The sequence below is a fragment of the Bombyx mori genome, chromosome 9, assembly GCF_030269925.1.
Source record: "Bombyx mori chromosome 9, ASM3026992v2".
In the NCBI taxonomy this organism is placed as follows: domain Eukaryota; kingdom Metazoa; phylum Arthropoda; class Insecta; order Lepidoptera; family Bombycidae; genus Bombyx; species Bombyx mori.
Genome location: NC_085115.1, coordinates 5,702,860 through 5,717,304, shown reverse-complemented (window position 1 = coordinate 5,717,304; position 14,445 = coordinate 5,702,860). Strand labels below are relative to the sequence as shown.

The 14,445-nt window shown below is 34.6% G+C and overlaps 1 protein-coding gene across 1 annotated transcript; it reads right to left on the bottom strand.

Annotated features, from left to right (window-relative positions):
- Positions 1-3,926: 3,926 nt before the first annotated feature.
- LOC101743589 (alanine--glyoxylate aminotransferase 2-like) lies at positions 3,927-13,994 on the bottom strand. Its single transcript, XM_004925170.4, has 10 exons — positions 13,354-13,994; positions 13,071-13,150; positions 11,839-11,957; positions 11,029-11,263; positions 10,462-10,555; positions 9,724-9,938; positions 8,214-8,433; positions 5,837-6,081; positions 4,863-5,031; positions 3,927-4,145 (listed from the first exon to the last, which is right to left on the bottom strand). Exons 2-10 carry the CDS (start codon positions 13,130-13,132, stop codon positions 4,062-4,064), a joined length of 1,443 nt encoding a protein of 480 aa, XP_004925227.1. The 5' UTR covers positions 13,133-13,150; positions 13,354-13,994; the 3' UTR covers positions 3,927-4,061.
- Positions 13,995-14,445: the final 451 nt, after the last annotated feature.

Here is a 14,445-nt window from a genome sequence, read left to right as displayed (position 1 = left end):
TAACACATTGATAATTTTGAATAAAAGTTCTAGACAAAAACATCTTGAATAAACCAGATTTTTACCAACAAATTTAAAAAATATTGCTAAAACTACATAGACAACCCTACAAACCTGTACCTATTTATATTAGGTCGTTTCCATTTCACGTATTCTCATCTCAATTGACCCCTTTTTCGTTGTTATTTGTACCTAAGACGTCCCCAATATCCCCAAAAACAACAGATTTTTACATGTATTTTTATTTTATCAAATACATTAAAACGAATAGCAACTGAGACTTACCTTTAATATATATGATGGTTCAAACACTAAATAACGTTTATAAATCACAGTCGTCTTCTATTATTATTAAATAAATAAAAGAGAGCAAAGTTTCTAGCACTAAAATAATTACCACCACAGGAAGTTAATTTGAAACGCGATTTTTTATAACTTAGCAGCTATTATGATGCACATTCAGAGTTGTTTTGTAAACTTTCAACATTCTACTATTAAACTATAAAAAATGGAAGATTTTGCAACGAATATAAAACTAATATTGAGCGTCGAAAGATTTTCCCGGTTTTTTCCCGATTCGCCTCTCAATCCCTAATCGCCCCATTTTACGGTACCTAGACAAAGCAACTCTAATACTTTGTGACTTTTTGGCGGGAATGCGAGATGTCAAGTTGTGCGATTTGTTTTATTTTGTCTATTTAGTGTTTCTTCTGGTTTCTTCAGGTTTAAATGTGTAATAATGGTGGTTTATTAACTGTTTAGTATCTGTGAAAGTGCACAAATGTGGGAAGATGAAACAAAGCCGTTGGACGAAACTTCTCGAGATCCTCCAAAAAGTCCACTGAATAAATCACCGTAAATGACTGCCATTTTACTGAGATTATATTTCATCCCTTATCATCATTTCAATTAATTTCATTTCATTTCATGTCATGTCATGTTTCATATTAAATTAATCAGCTTCATTTCATAATATCATATTTCATAAAAATATATATATAAGATTAGGCTGTATGGTGTGATACCTTTGCCTTTCCATTTGGAAAATAAAACTACTACTACTAATTCTTTGTAGTTTGTGGTTCCTTCAGTTCATTTTAAATAGTGCAGATTTTTTTAGATTAGTACATACCGGTAAAATGGGGCGATTAGGGATTGAAAGGCGAATCGGGAAAAAACCGGGAAAATCTTTCGACGCTCAATATAAGTTTTATATTCGTTGCAAAATCTTCCATTTTTTTGTAGTTTAATAGTAGAATGTTGAAAGTTCACAAAACAACTCTGAATATGCATGATAATAGCTGCTAACTTATAAAAAATCGCGTTTCAAATTAACTTCCTGTGGTGATAATTATTTTAGTGCTAGAAACTTTGCTCTCTTTTATTTATTTGATAATAATAGAAGACGACTATGATTTATAAACGTTATTTAGTGTTTGAACCAGCATATATATTAAAGGTAAGTCTCAGTTGTTATTGGTTTTAATGTATTTGATTAAATAAAAATACATGTAAAAATCTGTTGTTTTTGGGGATATTGGGGACGTCTTAGGTACAAATAACAACGAAAAAGGGGTCAATTGGGATGAGAATACGTGAAATGGAAACGACCTAAGTATAAATAGGTACAGGTTTGTAGGGTTGTCTATGTAGTTATAACAATATTTTTTAAATTTGTTGGTAAAAATCTGGTTTATCAAAGCGAAATTGGGAATAAGTCTTTAGTTGAAATAGATAAGCAATTTAATATAAGTAAGTCGATTTTGCAGAGACATGTAACAAGATCAATGAAATCTCAAGGTGGACAAAAATGTCTAAGTAATACATAATAAAATATTTAATATTTGTTCAGAGTGGGGGTATTCATCTGATTAATCCATGGAATAACCGACACACCTAATCTCTTAACCCAGATAGAAATATCAGCCCCTTAAGTACTTACCAAGAACGGAGAAATATAAACCGTTTCTAAGAAAGCCCACTATATATGTGTAAATATATATATATATATATTTTGTTGTTACTGCACTGTCGATTGCACCTATAATTGAGGTGATGTCTGCCATGTACTTTTGTCAGTTTTTCAATTTTTTTTATTGATGATCACTTTGTTGGTGCAACTAAATAAATAAATAAATTAAAACTATATATAAAAATAAAAGTAGTGCCAACCCTAGCAAATTTCTCATTTCGTCCCAATTAACCGCAATTTTCGGGTAAATAGGGATTACACCTATTTCTGCATTTTTTGCTTAAACTGGAATGCTAGTTGCATAATTTTAAATTAGACAACAAAGATGCCCCCAAGACTCAATCATTTTGATCCTGATATAGCATTATATACATCAACAACTACCTTAAAATTGCTCATAAAGTTGGAATTTGTCCCTAATCGCCCCATTTTACGGTACCTACTTGATGTACTATGAAGTTCATAATATAAGTGACGGAACCTTAGAAGAGAGCAAGTATGATCACAAATTAACCACAATTTTATTCAAGAAGAATATTCTAAAATTGATACTTAAATGTTTGTAAAAACTTAAAACTACCCTCTTTTGTTTCCCACTCTTACGGTTTATAGCTAACGCAGTTTTTTTTTATATTTCGCAGAAAATATGTCTCAAAAATCAAAAAAGAAAGGAAAGAATATATCTCAAGCTCTAAGGAAGTGCAAAATAAATACTGACCTACAGGTTACTACAGAAGGTTCTGTTATAGACAATCTCTACCAACCAGATCATAAAAAGTGGCACAAACTAAAACAGAAGGTGCCTGTAGTATTCATACATAAACCAATAGAATTCCCTATCTTACAGTGGCATATCAAAAACATTTTAATACTGAGTATCAACATATATGACCCATATTTTAGTAAGAATTATGTTAAATTAATGTGCCCAACGCTTAATGATCAAAAATTACTTTTACAATACTTGGAAAGAAAACAACTGCCTTATCATACATTTGGGCATCCAGCCAAGAGGAAGATGAAAGTCGTCATCAGAGGACTACCTAATAATATAGATTTAGACAAAGTTCAATTAGAATTGAAATCCTTGTTAATACCAGTAATAAGAGTTCACAAAATGCATATTAGAAACTATGAAAATAACTCTTCTTCGCCTATTTTAGCAGTCGTTCCTCATGATGAAGAAGGAAAAAGAATATTGAAAGTTAAAAAGATATTAAATATTGATGTCACATTAGAACCACCCATTAGTAAAATTCAGCAGTGTTATCGCTGCCAAAAATGGGGACATTCACAGAGGTACTGTCATGGCATTATCAAGTGTGTAAAATGCGCCGGCAATCATTCTTACAAAAAATGCAATAGGAACAAAACTACAGAGCCACCAAAATGTGCAAATTGTGGAAGTGATCACACTGCAAACTACAAGCTATGTCCTAACTACCCAGATATAGACAAACACAAAATTAAAGACCAGAAAAGGCAGCTAAAAGCAAAATCTACTGTTAAAAAAATACACGAGCTATTAACACTAGAAAACTTCATCAATACTTACAAAACTGAAGAGAGCTTGGATGATTTTGATCTTAATATCTAATAATTATATGCTTATTCAATCACCCATGTCTTAATGAAAATATACTCTTCTAGAAAAATGCATTCCACAACACCATAAAGTTGATCAGGTAAATAGGAATGATTTTTATATTTAAAGAAAATAATCTTAAATTGTACATAGGGTGTATCAAATAACAGTGCTAATATCATTAGTTATAGTATATGGTCAACAGTTATAAAGTATTCTTACGTAATTTATATTATTATTCTTTAAAGTACTATTTACAAGTTTCTTACACAAGTAATTCCTTTGATTTCCTGTTCAAGATTGAAATGTATTTGCTGTCATTGGCCTTAAGTTTTTTGTGTGTTAAAAAGTTTAAATTTAAATAAATGATTTCTTATCAAGAAAAATATTTAATTGTATTCCTTAAATCTATAAATTACAACAACATGTAACAATTAATTCATTATTCTATCAGTATTTACAGTCTTCAAGTTTATTAATACTATTGCAGTAATAAAACATTTATCAAGTCTTGATTGCCTTTTGTACAGAACTTTTAATGACGTTCTCCTTTTTCGGAACTTCAGTGTTGATCGGTGTGACTAGTACCTGAAATAAATAAGTTTTTTTCTGAAAACAATTTACTAAAAGGTCGCAGTAATCCTTTCAAGGTGTAGATAACTAACTATACTCTAATAAAAAACTAAAACTGTAGTAAATAAAAAAAAAAAATTTGTATTGCATTGAAGCAGTAGCAAGCTCATAGGCTCAGCTTGTGTAAAAATTGGTTACCGGAGCACACCGACATCACACCCACTTTGATACATGAGGTTGAAGTATCAATTGCATTATTGCTATGCAAGTACAATACTAGAGGACTTCTGCCCTTTCACCAATGAATGTATTAGTTTTGTATTTACGACACCCACCCTAAGTAGTACAGTGGTACGATTTAGGGTGGTTACTCCAGGCCAGTACAAAGTCTGATTATTGTATTTTATGTGGTCCTCCCCAAAACCGAAACTTCTTCGTTGACATGGACAAAAGACCTGCTTCCCATCCTTGTCGCGATAGAAATATTTCGTTCGTTTTCTTAAACCATTGGATTTTTTTTTATTGCTTAGTTGTGTGGACGAGCTCACAGCCCACCTGGTTTTAAGTGGTTACCGGAGCCCATAGACATCTACAACGTAAATGCTCCACACACCTTCATATTCAACCTTGATATTTAACTTTTATTGCCCCTAAAGAGGCTTCATTTGTTTAAAGGAAAAACTAATGAGTATAAACCTAATGATTAACAATGAATAAAAATTTCAAACTCACTTCCAATTTAATATTCGATATTCTTGTGTCATCCAACTCCCCTAAAACCCTGTCTAGAGTTTCCACTAGTCTGTCGGCGTCTTGTGTTGTAAACACCATGGGGGGCTTAAACTTTAATACGTTACTGTCGGGCCCGTCACGACTAATCAATATATTTTCTTCTCTCATTCTGTAATTAAACCAAATATTACATTTATTAACTAAATTTTAATAACTAACAGTAATAATAACTAGTAGATTATAAATAAGACAGCAGTCAATTCATCGTGAAAGTGTTTCATACACCCTGAAGGATGGATACGGTATCGTGAATATCGTTTTTTTTTCGTTTCCTCACCTAAGCTGATGGTCTAGAGAGACCATATCAGCGTCACCGGGCTAGACGCGTGAATGTCGAGAATAAATTCAGGAGGTGGAAGTCATAATTATATTGAAATGAAGCCTGGTCTTATTCTTCAAACCGGAACGCTATGTTACTGAGCCGATTTTTTCATTACATAAAATACTAAAGTTGTTGAGTCTACAATTACCTATGTATCATCATCATTCACCATTATCCGCCTTTCTCCCAGTCACCTGGGGTCGGCGCAACATGTTTTCTCCTTCCATACTCTTCTATCATATACCATTTCTTCGTTCACTCCCCCCTTACACATATCGTCTTTCACGCAATCCATCCATTTCTTCTTCGGTCTACCTCTTCCTCTATATCTTTTCACATTCATAGTTAACATTCTCTTACCAACGTCATTTTCATTTCGTGTCATCATAATATATGTCCATACCATCCCAAACGCGCACTTCTCAGCTTCTTTGTCACAGGTGCCACTTTCAGACTTCCTCTAACATATTCATTCCGTATTCTATCCATTCTCGTTACTCCACACATCCATCGCAACATTCGCATCTCTGCTGCATGCAATCGCCTACAATTATCTATTGACAACATGTCTATATCTACAGTCTACAATTACCTATTGACAACATGTTTTGCTTCAGCTGTAGCGGGAGTTCTGGTTTCCCGGTCGGTGACAAGTTCGACGCCTACAAACAGACCCCGACCGCGGACATCGCCGACGAGTCTATGTTTATGCTTCAGATCTTCACACCGACTGAGTAAATGGTTACCGACACGTGACGCTCTCTCCAAAAGGTTTTCTTCTTCGATGACATCAAGTACTGCATTGGCGATGGCACAAGACACAGGATTGCCGCCGTACTGAAATTAATAAAACAATCATGAATTTCGGGAGGTACTCGCCTGTAAGCAGCGGATGACTGGAATCATGGGGTTTTCCTCTAATTTTGTTAAAGTATTAAAAGATTTTTTTCAATTGCAAAACTTGCTTTGTCATGTAATTATACCATTATCCGATTCTCGGGCGGGTATTGTTTTTTTTTTAATAATTGTTTATCCAAACTTTGTTTACAAAGTCTATCACGATGAAAGAACAATCTCATTTTCAATAAACTCACCGCATACGCAAAAATAACGTGTCGTGGTCTGAAGCGTAAGATAGTTGTTATTCAAATTTAATTCAGACTTCCTAATTTATTTTCTTACATGGCTCTTACATACATAAGCTCAAAGTGCGTGATATGTTATAAGTTCTTAATACCGAACAGATCCTAAGCTCGATTGACCACCAACGCCAAAATGTTAAAAAACTAGAATGCAAAGCCCAATAATTTGGTGCACATTTTCAATCCAGCTGCTCATACAAAGCTGTCTTATTCATAGCCTACATTTAGAACATTGAGAACAATAATTATAATGTACATATGCATGTTTAAGTATATTATATTTAGAATGTTTTCATGTGCTTGACTTATTCTGCCGCACGTATCGCCGTTTTAATTCTAATCAACAAGATATTAATAAACTAGCAAACAGCATCACAAAATTGTAAACAATATTAGTATCAACACACATGATGTTGATGAAAACAAAGGGTATGACATCTTGAAGTGTGTATTATAATTAGCAAAACGTAATTTTCCGCGATCGTGCTCGATCTATTTAAGTTTGCGTACTCTTATAGTTGTTAGAGATCTAATGATAATATAATGTGCAAGCCGAATTGCTTACGTCATTGCGCTTTAAAAATAAACAACACGATGAAAATTTTAAAGATAATACATTTCCACATATCCATTGTTTGTAGGGGTGACACCGATCGTTCGTAAGACGTATGACACGCTTATCTGACTAAAGATTGTTTTGAGAATTGATTGATTTAACAAGATAAACGTGACGTTTGTATTATTTTTGTATGTCAATATATTTTGCAAGCGAGTACTTTTTTTATCGCGTAGGTACACAGGTGAACGAACTCACGGCTCACTCGTTATTAAATTACCACAGACACATAGACAATACGTGAATTTCGCGACCTTGTTATTCGAAGTCTATGTTTCAAATGTATAGTTTAAATATTTTTGCGGTTTGGGTTTTATTACACGATTTTTTTTCTTATTCTAGTAACCTCGAGGGGTTATTCTATATTCGCCGAATTAGTAGGTGAGCTCACGGGGCTCAAACCTGACGACGTTGCTAACACTAACCCTAGCAAAAGCAGCGCTTCGCAGAATCTACCGCCGGATCGGAAACACTGAGAAGATCCGGCGAGAAACTCAGTGGGCTGTGTTTGTGGGTTAATTTACTCGCCGGGACCTTTGTCCCAAGGGACGAGCTCACAGCCCACCTGGTGTTACGTGGTTACTGGAGCCCATAGACATCTACAACGTAAATGCGCCACACACCTTGAGATATAGTTCTAAGGTCTCAGTATAGTCACAACAGCTGCCCCACCCTTCAAACCGAAACGCTTTACTGCTTCACGGCAGAAATAGGCGGGGCGGTGGTACCTACCCGATAAACCCTTTTGGAAAATATGAGGTTTAGCTTGAACAATTTTATATTAGAATCCGACGTTTGTCATTAGCCGGCACTCCATAAATGTAGGTGCGTGCATATTATGAAGGTTGGAAGGTTGTGTTACGTCATTTCATTTTCCTATCTATTCTCTGGTAGCCTACGGGGCTATACCAGCTTCATGCGGGTGTTTAGATGAGCACACGGGCTCAACCTAAAGCAATTTGCTAACACACAGCCCTAGGAGGAGCAGTGCTTAGCAGTATCTACCACCGGATCGAAATCGCGACCCACTGAGAAGAACCGGCGTTAAATTCAGCATGCTGTGTCTATAGGTTAGTTTACGTGAAGTATTCTACATCTCCACTAAATTGTTTTGGCAGCTTGCTAACACATTTTGCTTTCAGTTACATTTCCTGTAATACACAATAAAATAATAAAGAAAGTATTCGTTGAGATTTTTAATAAAAACTTACCGTGTTAAAATATTCAACGCCTGTATCAGAGAAGCTCTTGGCGATCTCGGGGGTGGTAATTACAGCGGCCACAGGATGTCCATTACCCATAGGTTTGCCCATAGTGACTATGTCGGGAACAACGTCTTGAGTTTCAAAGGCCCACATGTGTGTGCCGACACGACCGAACCCTACTTGAACCTCATCGGCGATACACACACCACCGGCTTCATGCACATATCTAGAAAAAAAAAACAGGCATTGTTCGTATTTCAAGTATATCTAACGGATACAGAGATAGCACTATAGGAAATCGAATATTTGTTATTCTCCAATATTGTTGAGCAAACATTGAAAAACATTAAATAACAAAAAGACTAGTTTTTTCTTTTATTTATTTATTATATAGATGGGTGGACGAGCTTACAGTCTACCTGGTGTTAAGTGGTTACCGGAGCCCATAAACATCTACAACGTAAATGCCGCCACCCACCTTGAGACATAAGTTCTAAGGTCTCAGTATAGTTACAACGGCTGCCCCATCCTTCAAACCGAAACGCATTACTGCTTCACGGCAGAAATAGGTAGGGTGGTGGTACCTACCCGTGCGGACTCACAAGAGGTCCTACCACCAGTAGTGACGCAAATTATAATTTTGCGGGTTTGATTTTTATTACAAGATGTTATTCCTTCACCGTGGAAGTCAATCGTAAACATTTGTTAAGTACGTATTTCATTAGAAAAATTGGTACCCGCCGGCAGGATTCGAACACCGGTGCATCGCTAGACACGAATGCACCGGACGTCTTAATTTTTCACGATGACTTCAAAGTCTTCTTAAATTTACAATTCATTAAAACTACAGTTTGATTGTTTTTATGTTTGTTTTTGTTGTTGTTTCGGGTCCGATTGCCGATTGTTTCAATTTAATTAAACGGTCATTCATTTGAAACATAATTTTTTGACATAGTTACAACGTTTCTTGCTATTTTCGCACAAAACAACATTAAGTTGACCTACTAACAATTATCTGTGTGATATATATATTCTAGATTTCGAATTTATCTTTATGAGTACAATTGGCAATATAATGCGTCTACGACGACACGGCACGCATATATGAAAAAGCTAATCTATATTTAGATGCAGCACAAAATCGTTCGGAATTAGAAATGAAAATAACGAATGCCGACTCGTAATGGAAAAAAGACACATTTACATAAATTTTTTTGACAGTCAAGCCGCTTTCAAATGTCGGACATCAGTGAAACTACTTTTTCCCTCAAAATGCACGATTTAAACTCTAAGCTAAGTGGACAATAATTAATTTATTATAAAAACACTATACAGACTTTTCATCAATTATTGGGTTTCAATACGATATTGTTGGATTTCGGGGCAAATAATTCGGTTTAAAAGGTAAATTTAATAAAGAAAAGAAATATCTTTAGTTAACTCTAAATCATTGTGTACAGCCTTAAAGCGCCCATTCACACAATGGCTTATTTATAGATTATTGAACTGTACTTACTCGTATACACGTTTGAAATATCCGTCCGGAGGTATAATCTGTCCCCCACAGCTCTGTAGACTCTCCGCTATGAAAGCACAAACGCCTCCATTCTTATTCTTAATCTCATTGCAGATATTGCCTACTTCGTCGGCGTACATCCGACCTACTTCCTCTACCGATTCTGAGTCCGCCGGATGAGTATATTTCCCCCTGTACACGTCCGGTACTGGTGCCTGTGTAAACGAATTTATCTTGAAAATATTTTTAACAAACAGAATATAATATGACTGGATGATTTTAAAGCACGTGTATATTCGACAAAATGAATGTCTATAACTATAGTTTAAAAAAAATTATCCAAAGGGATAGTTATGTTGGTGATTAGGTATATTTAAAAACACAAACAATTGTAGATCTTTAAATAGTTTCGATGTTATTATCACGTGAAAAACAACGTGTCTAACATAAGTTAATAGATAGTAACAGTTATCACAATACTTACGTAACGCTTTTTTTAAATGTATGATTGTATTGTTTTAGTTTAAGCAAAAACTGATAACCTACTACAAAGAGATAATAGTTGCTAGACAAAATCACGTGAACTATCGCTTAAATATAAGGAATAATTAGTAATACTTTATTCGTATTTCATGTGCATTTAGACATAACCTCTAAGTATTTATTATGATTAAAAACGCAACTAAATGAAAATCACTCAGAGAATGATCCAGGCCAGACAATAATTAGGTAACTCACCACATGAACCCAGTCTGGTTTCTCGGGACCTCCGGGTAGGTTAAATTTGTATGGTGAAATATCGATCATAGTCGTTAGATGGCCATGATACGCGCTGGAACAAAGATCCGCTAGAAGCACCCCAAAACACGGAGGCTAACTTACACGCACACTCGTCAATCACTCACACCTACATACGTTATTGGCTCAAATTAATTCTTCCATAAGAGAGTACCTATTCAATTAAAATACCTACCTAATTAATACAAAATGATTTAGCTAATTATTTATCAGACTAATGTTTGAATTAATTTAAGAAACACGTTTTCATGTCAATTATATCATAATGATTATTGATGCGTATTTATTAATACTGTTTGTGGATAAACATCGACTCCACAAAAATGTACATATTTGATAGTAATTTGTTTAATGTTATTTAGATATTTGCTTTGGATATGTTACATTTTAACGCCAATACCATACACACTTCTTTCACTCTCAAAAAGTCCCTAACAAACCCCCAACCTGATAGGCAATTGTTGAAATAATCAGTGTTTAATTACAATTTAATTGTTAGAAACTTACTGGTCCAAGGTAATTACATCCTTCTTCTTAGTATGGATTCTTGCCATTCTCAAAGCGAGATCATTAGCCTCCGACCCAGAGTTTACGAAGAAGCAAACGGACAATGATTCTGGTAATGTATTCACGAGCCTTTGTGCTAGAATAACTAGCTCGTCGTGAAGATAGCGGTTGTTTGTCGATATTAGAGACATTTGATTTCTACCAGCCTCAACAACATGTGGATGACAATGGCCGACTGTAAAGTGGAAACAGAAGATGTAGGTTCGGCATCCTCTGCTCTACAAATACAATGAAAGCATAGCCTTTTTTGGCGAATGCGTGAGTTTGAGCACTTTGCTTATTACAATGACATTAAAAGTATTTTTGTATAAAAATCAAATTGACTTTTAATTTGGATGGTGTTTAGAGATAAAAATACACTTTGTCTAGCAATTAGTGTTTATCGTGTTTATTTCAACCACACAATTTTCATATCGTGTCAGTTTTAATATTATGCTCTTGTTTGACGAATGGCGATCGAGTTGTTGAATTAAATTTTTTTTTATATTTATTACAGAGATGGATGGACGAGCTCACAGGCCACCTGGTGTTAAGCGTTTACTGGAGCCCATAGACATCTACAATAAAAATGCCCCCTCCCACCTTGAGATATAAGTTCTAAGGTCTCAGTATAGTTACAACGATTTTAAACGAAACGCATTACTGCTTCACGGCAGCAGTGATGGTACCTACCCGTGCGGACTCACAAGAGGTCCTACCACACATAAACAATTCACAGTAACATTCTAAGATAATTCGTATGGTACATACCATGGGCAACGTTGTTGATGCAGTCGAGATACCTTTCGCCGGTTTCGTCATACATGAACTGTGCTATTCCTCGCACTATTTTCAAGGGGGAAGAACGGAAAAACAGTTGGCACGCCGCTCTAAATATTAGATATATTCAATTAAAATAATATTCAGATTACCTTCCTTATTTATTGTTAATCTAATAATTATTTTACATAGATATGCGATTAGGAAATCTATTTGTATTATTTATTACATTGCGTACTTATCGACAAAAGCAATCGTATTATTATTTTTCTAATCATGTTAAAATACTAAATTCGCATCAAACAAGAACGCAATGTCTCCATTGAGGCAGTACAGCACAGCCACGGGATCTTTCGATTTATGTTTTTCCGGTGTCCTTGAACCAATATAACTACTTCCCTTTCATTTGTACTTAAGAGTGAAACCTTATTCTCATTTTCTAACTCTCTGGCTAAAAACTGTTCTATTTTAATCAAACCCTCACGATTCGCACCTCAGCGTCTAATGGTTAAGGAGCTGTTTATTCGTTTAGACTAATTTGAATGCCGAGTAACAAAACATACGACAGGCACTTTTTTTTGTGAAAACTAAAGCTTATCGCTCTTAACGATAAGACCGCCAATTGTACTTTTTTGTATTTAATGTATCGCACTGTTTATTTGTTTTTGGTGTACAATAAATAATACTCTCTCTCTCTCTCTCTCTTTCTCTTATTGTGAGCTCGCATGAATATGTTATATGTACCACTCTCTCCCGTTTCAAGACACACAGCCTATACGTAATACAAATGGGAATTCGACCTCATGTGTCAAAGTGTGTGAAGTCCGTGTTGTGATGTTTATGGATTCCGGTAACTACTATAGCAGGTGGATCGTAAAATCCTCCACCCTTTAAGAGCAATAAAAAAAACAAGCCCTTTCGTAAAATAGATGAGGTCACGCAGACTAAGCCGTCGGTCAAATCAAAAAGGGAGTATTGTGTCTTATGCATACAGTGTACTGATAGCGCCATATATAAGAACCACCATATATAAGGATAAATGTATATAAGGACTAGATGTAATTTTAACAATGTTCGACAATCCATTTGTTTACATAAAACAAAACATTGTGTCATAAAAAGCAAATATTTCCAAATTGACTTTTTTTATATTGCCATTAAGTAAAGTATTTAAATGTTTACTGCATAATTGAAAGAAATACATTAATCTGTAGAATGCTTACCCAACATGTTTCTCGCGAAGTTGAATGGTTTCAGATTTGGGCATTGATTGTAAATAAGCCATTGTAAACGACTGTATAGTCTGAAAAACAAGAGATTCGTTAGTACTGATGATAAAATTATTGAGTTTCATTCCGTAAATAAAAAAAAGCTGTGTTTTGCTTGTTATAAATATTTATTCTAAAAAGTATTATTTTTTACTATGCATCGATAAATAATTTTTGCGACTTGCTATTTTCTATTGATATATTATCATTGTAATTATTAAATAAATTTAATACTCACCTTACTTGATAAACGTGATAAGTTTGTAATAATTACTGTACTACGTTAAACAAGCGCCAGGCGACAGCGCCGCGCTCGAGCAAAAAGTGCTACAAAATATTTGGCATAACACCGTTTTATAGATCTCGGTACGTCGGCGGAGACGCGTACGCCCTCAATCCGACCAATGACTACAAGACAGCTTATCAAATATTGTTTGGCCCACGCGTACGCGCAATTCAATATCAGAAGATATACCAATGTAGTTTGGAAAATTATACGTTTAATCAGTGCCAATAAAGAGTACTTATCATTATCGTTACATGCTGACAAAAGGCACAGAACACGCGAGCAACGACAGCGTGCCATAGTGTCGCCGCATGGTTCGTTAAGGCGAATGTTTTAAGTTGTATTTAATTTAAAAATCAAGATTATGACATATACATAATACGTAAATAATATACATATTTTTTATTTGAGCTTTAAGATTTAAGCTTCTTCTGTTATTTACATATTCCTGTTATTTTTTGCTCATTAAAAAGCACGCATTTGATGAGTCATTTCATACGCCATTTGCCTCGCCATCACGCTTACCTACCTATTACAACACCAAAATACTTTCTGAAATAATAAAAAAAAGGGTGCGTGTACCTACTTATGTACGCGCTTAAGAAGTTATACTTTATTTTTATTAAATTTATTTCTATTTTTTTAATATTAAATAATGAATAATAAATATTTAACGTTAATAATTTAATAATATTTTGTATGAATTATATTAAATAATAATTTTGTCATTTATATTACTAAACAATGAATGCTAATAACACTTTTTTTACGAGTGTAGGTACATGCGCGAAAGTTCACCTGCGGCTATATTCAGACTCGCCAAGTTACGTCGGTTGTATTGTAATGAGCGATTTAGTGGGCAACTTCATTCTGTTAATTTTGTGTCACGGTGCGCGTGCATCGTAAAATTTCAATCTCATCAATTTTTCATAACGCGCCTAAAGAAGTATAACTTCAAAAAAACGGTAGTTTACTTAACTACCTACCTTACAACTGAATCGAATAAAGTACCTACACATTTAAGTATAGAATACGAACAATATA

Excerpts from the sequence above, each read along its gene's own strand:
- LOC101743589 (XM_004925170.4), bottom strand. The coding sequence starts at position 13,132 with ATGGCTTATTTACAATCAATGCCCAAATCTGAAACCATTCAACTTCGC. Across the intron at positions 11,264-11,838 it reads CATCAACAACGTTGCCCATG|TCGGCCATTGTCATCCACAT; the intron begins GTATGTACCATA and ends TCCACTTTACAG. Across the intron at positions 10,556-11,028 it reads GATGTAATTACCTTGGACCA|CGCGTATCATGGCCATCTAA; the intron begins GTAAGTTTCTAA and ends TCTTTGTTCCAG.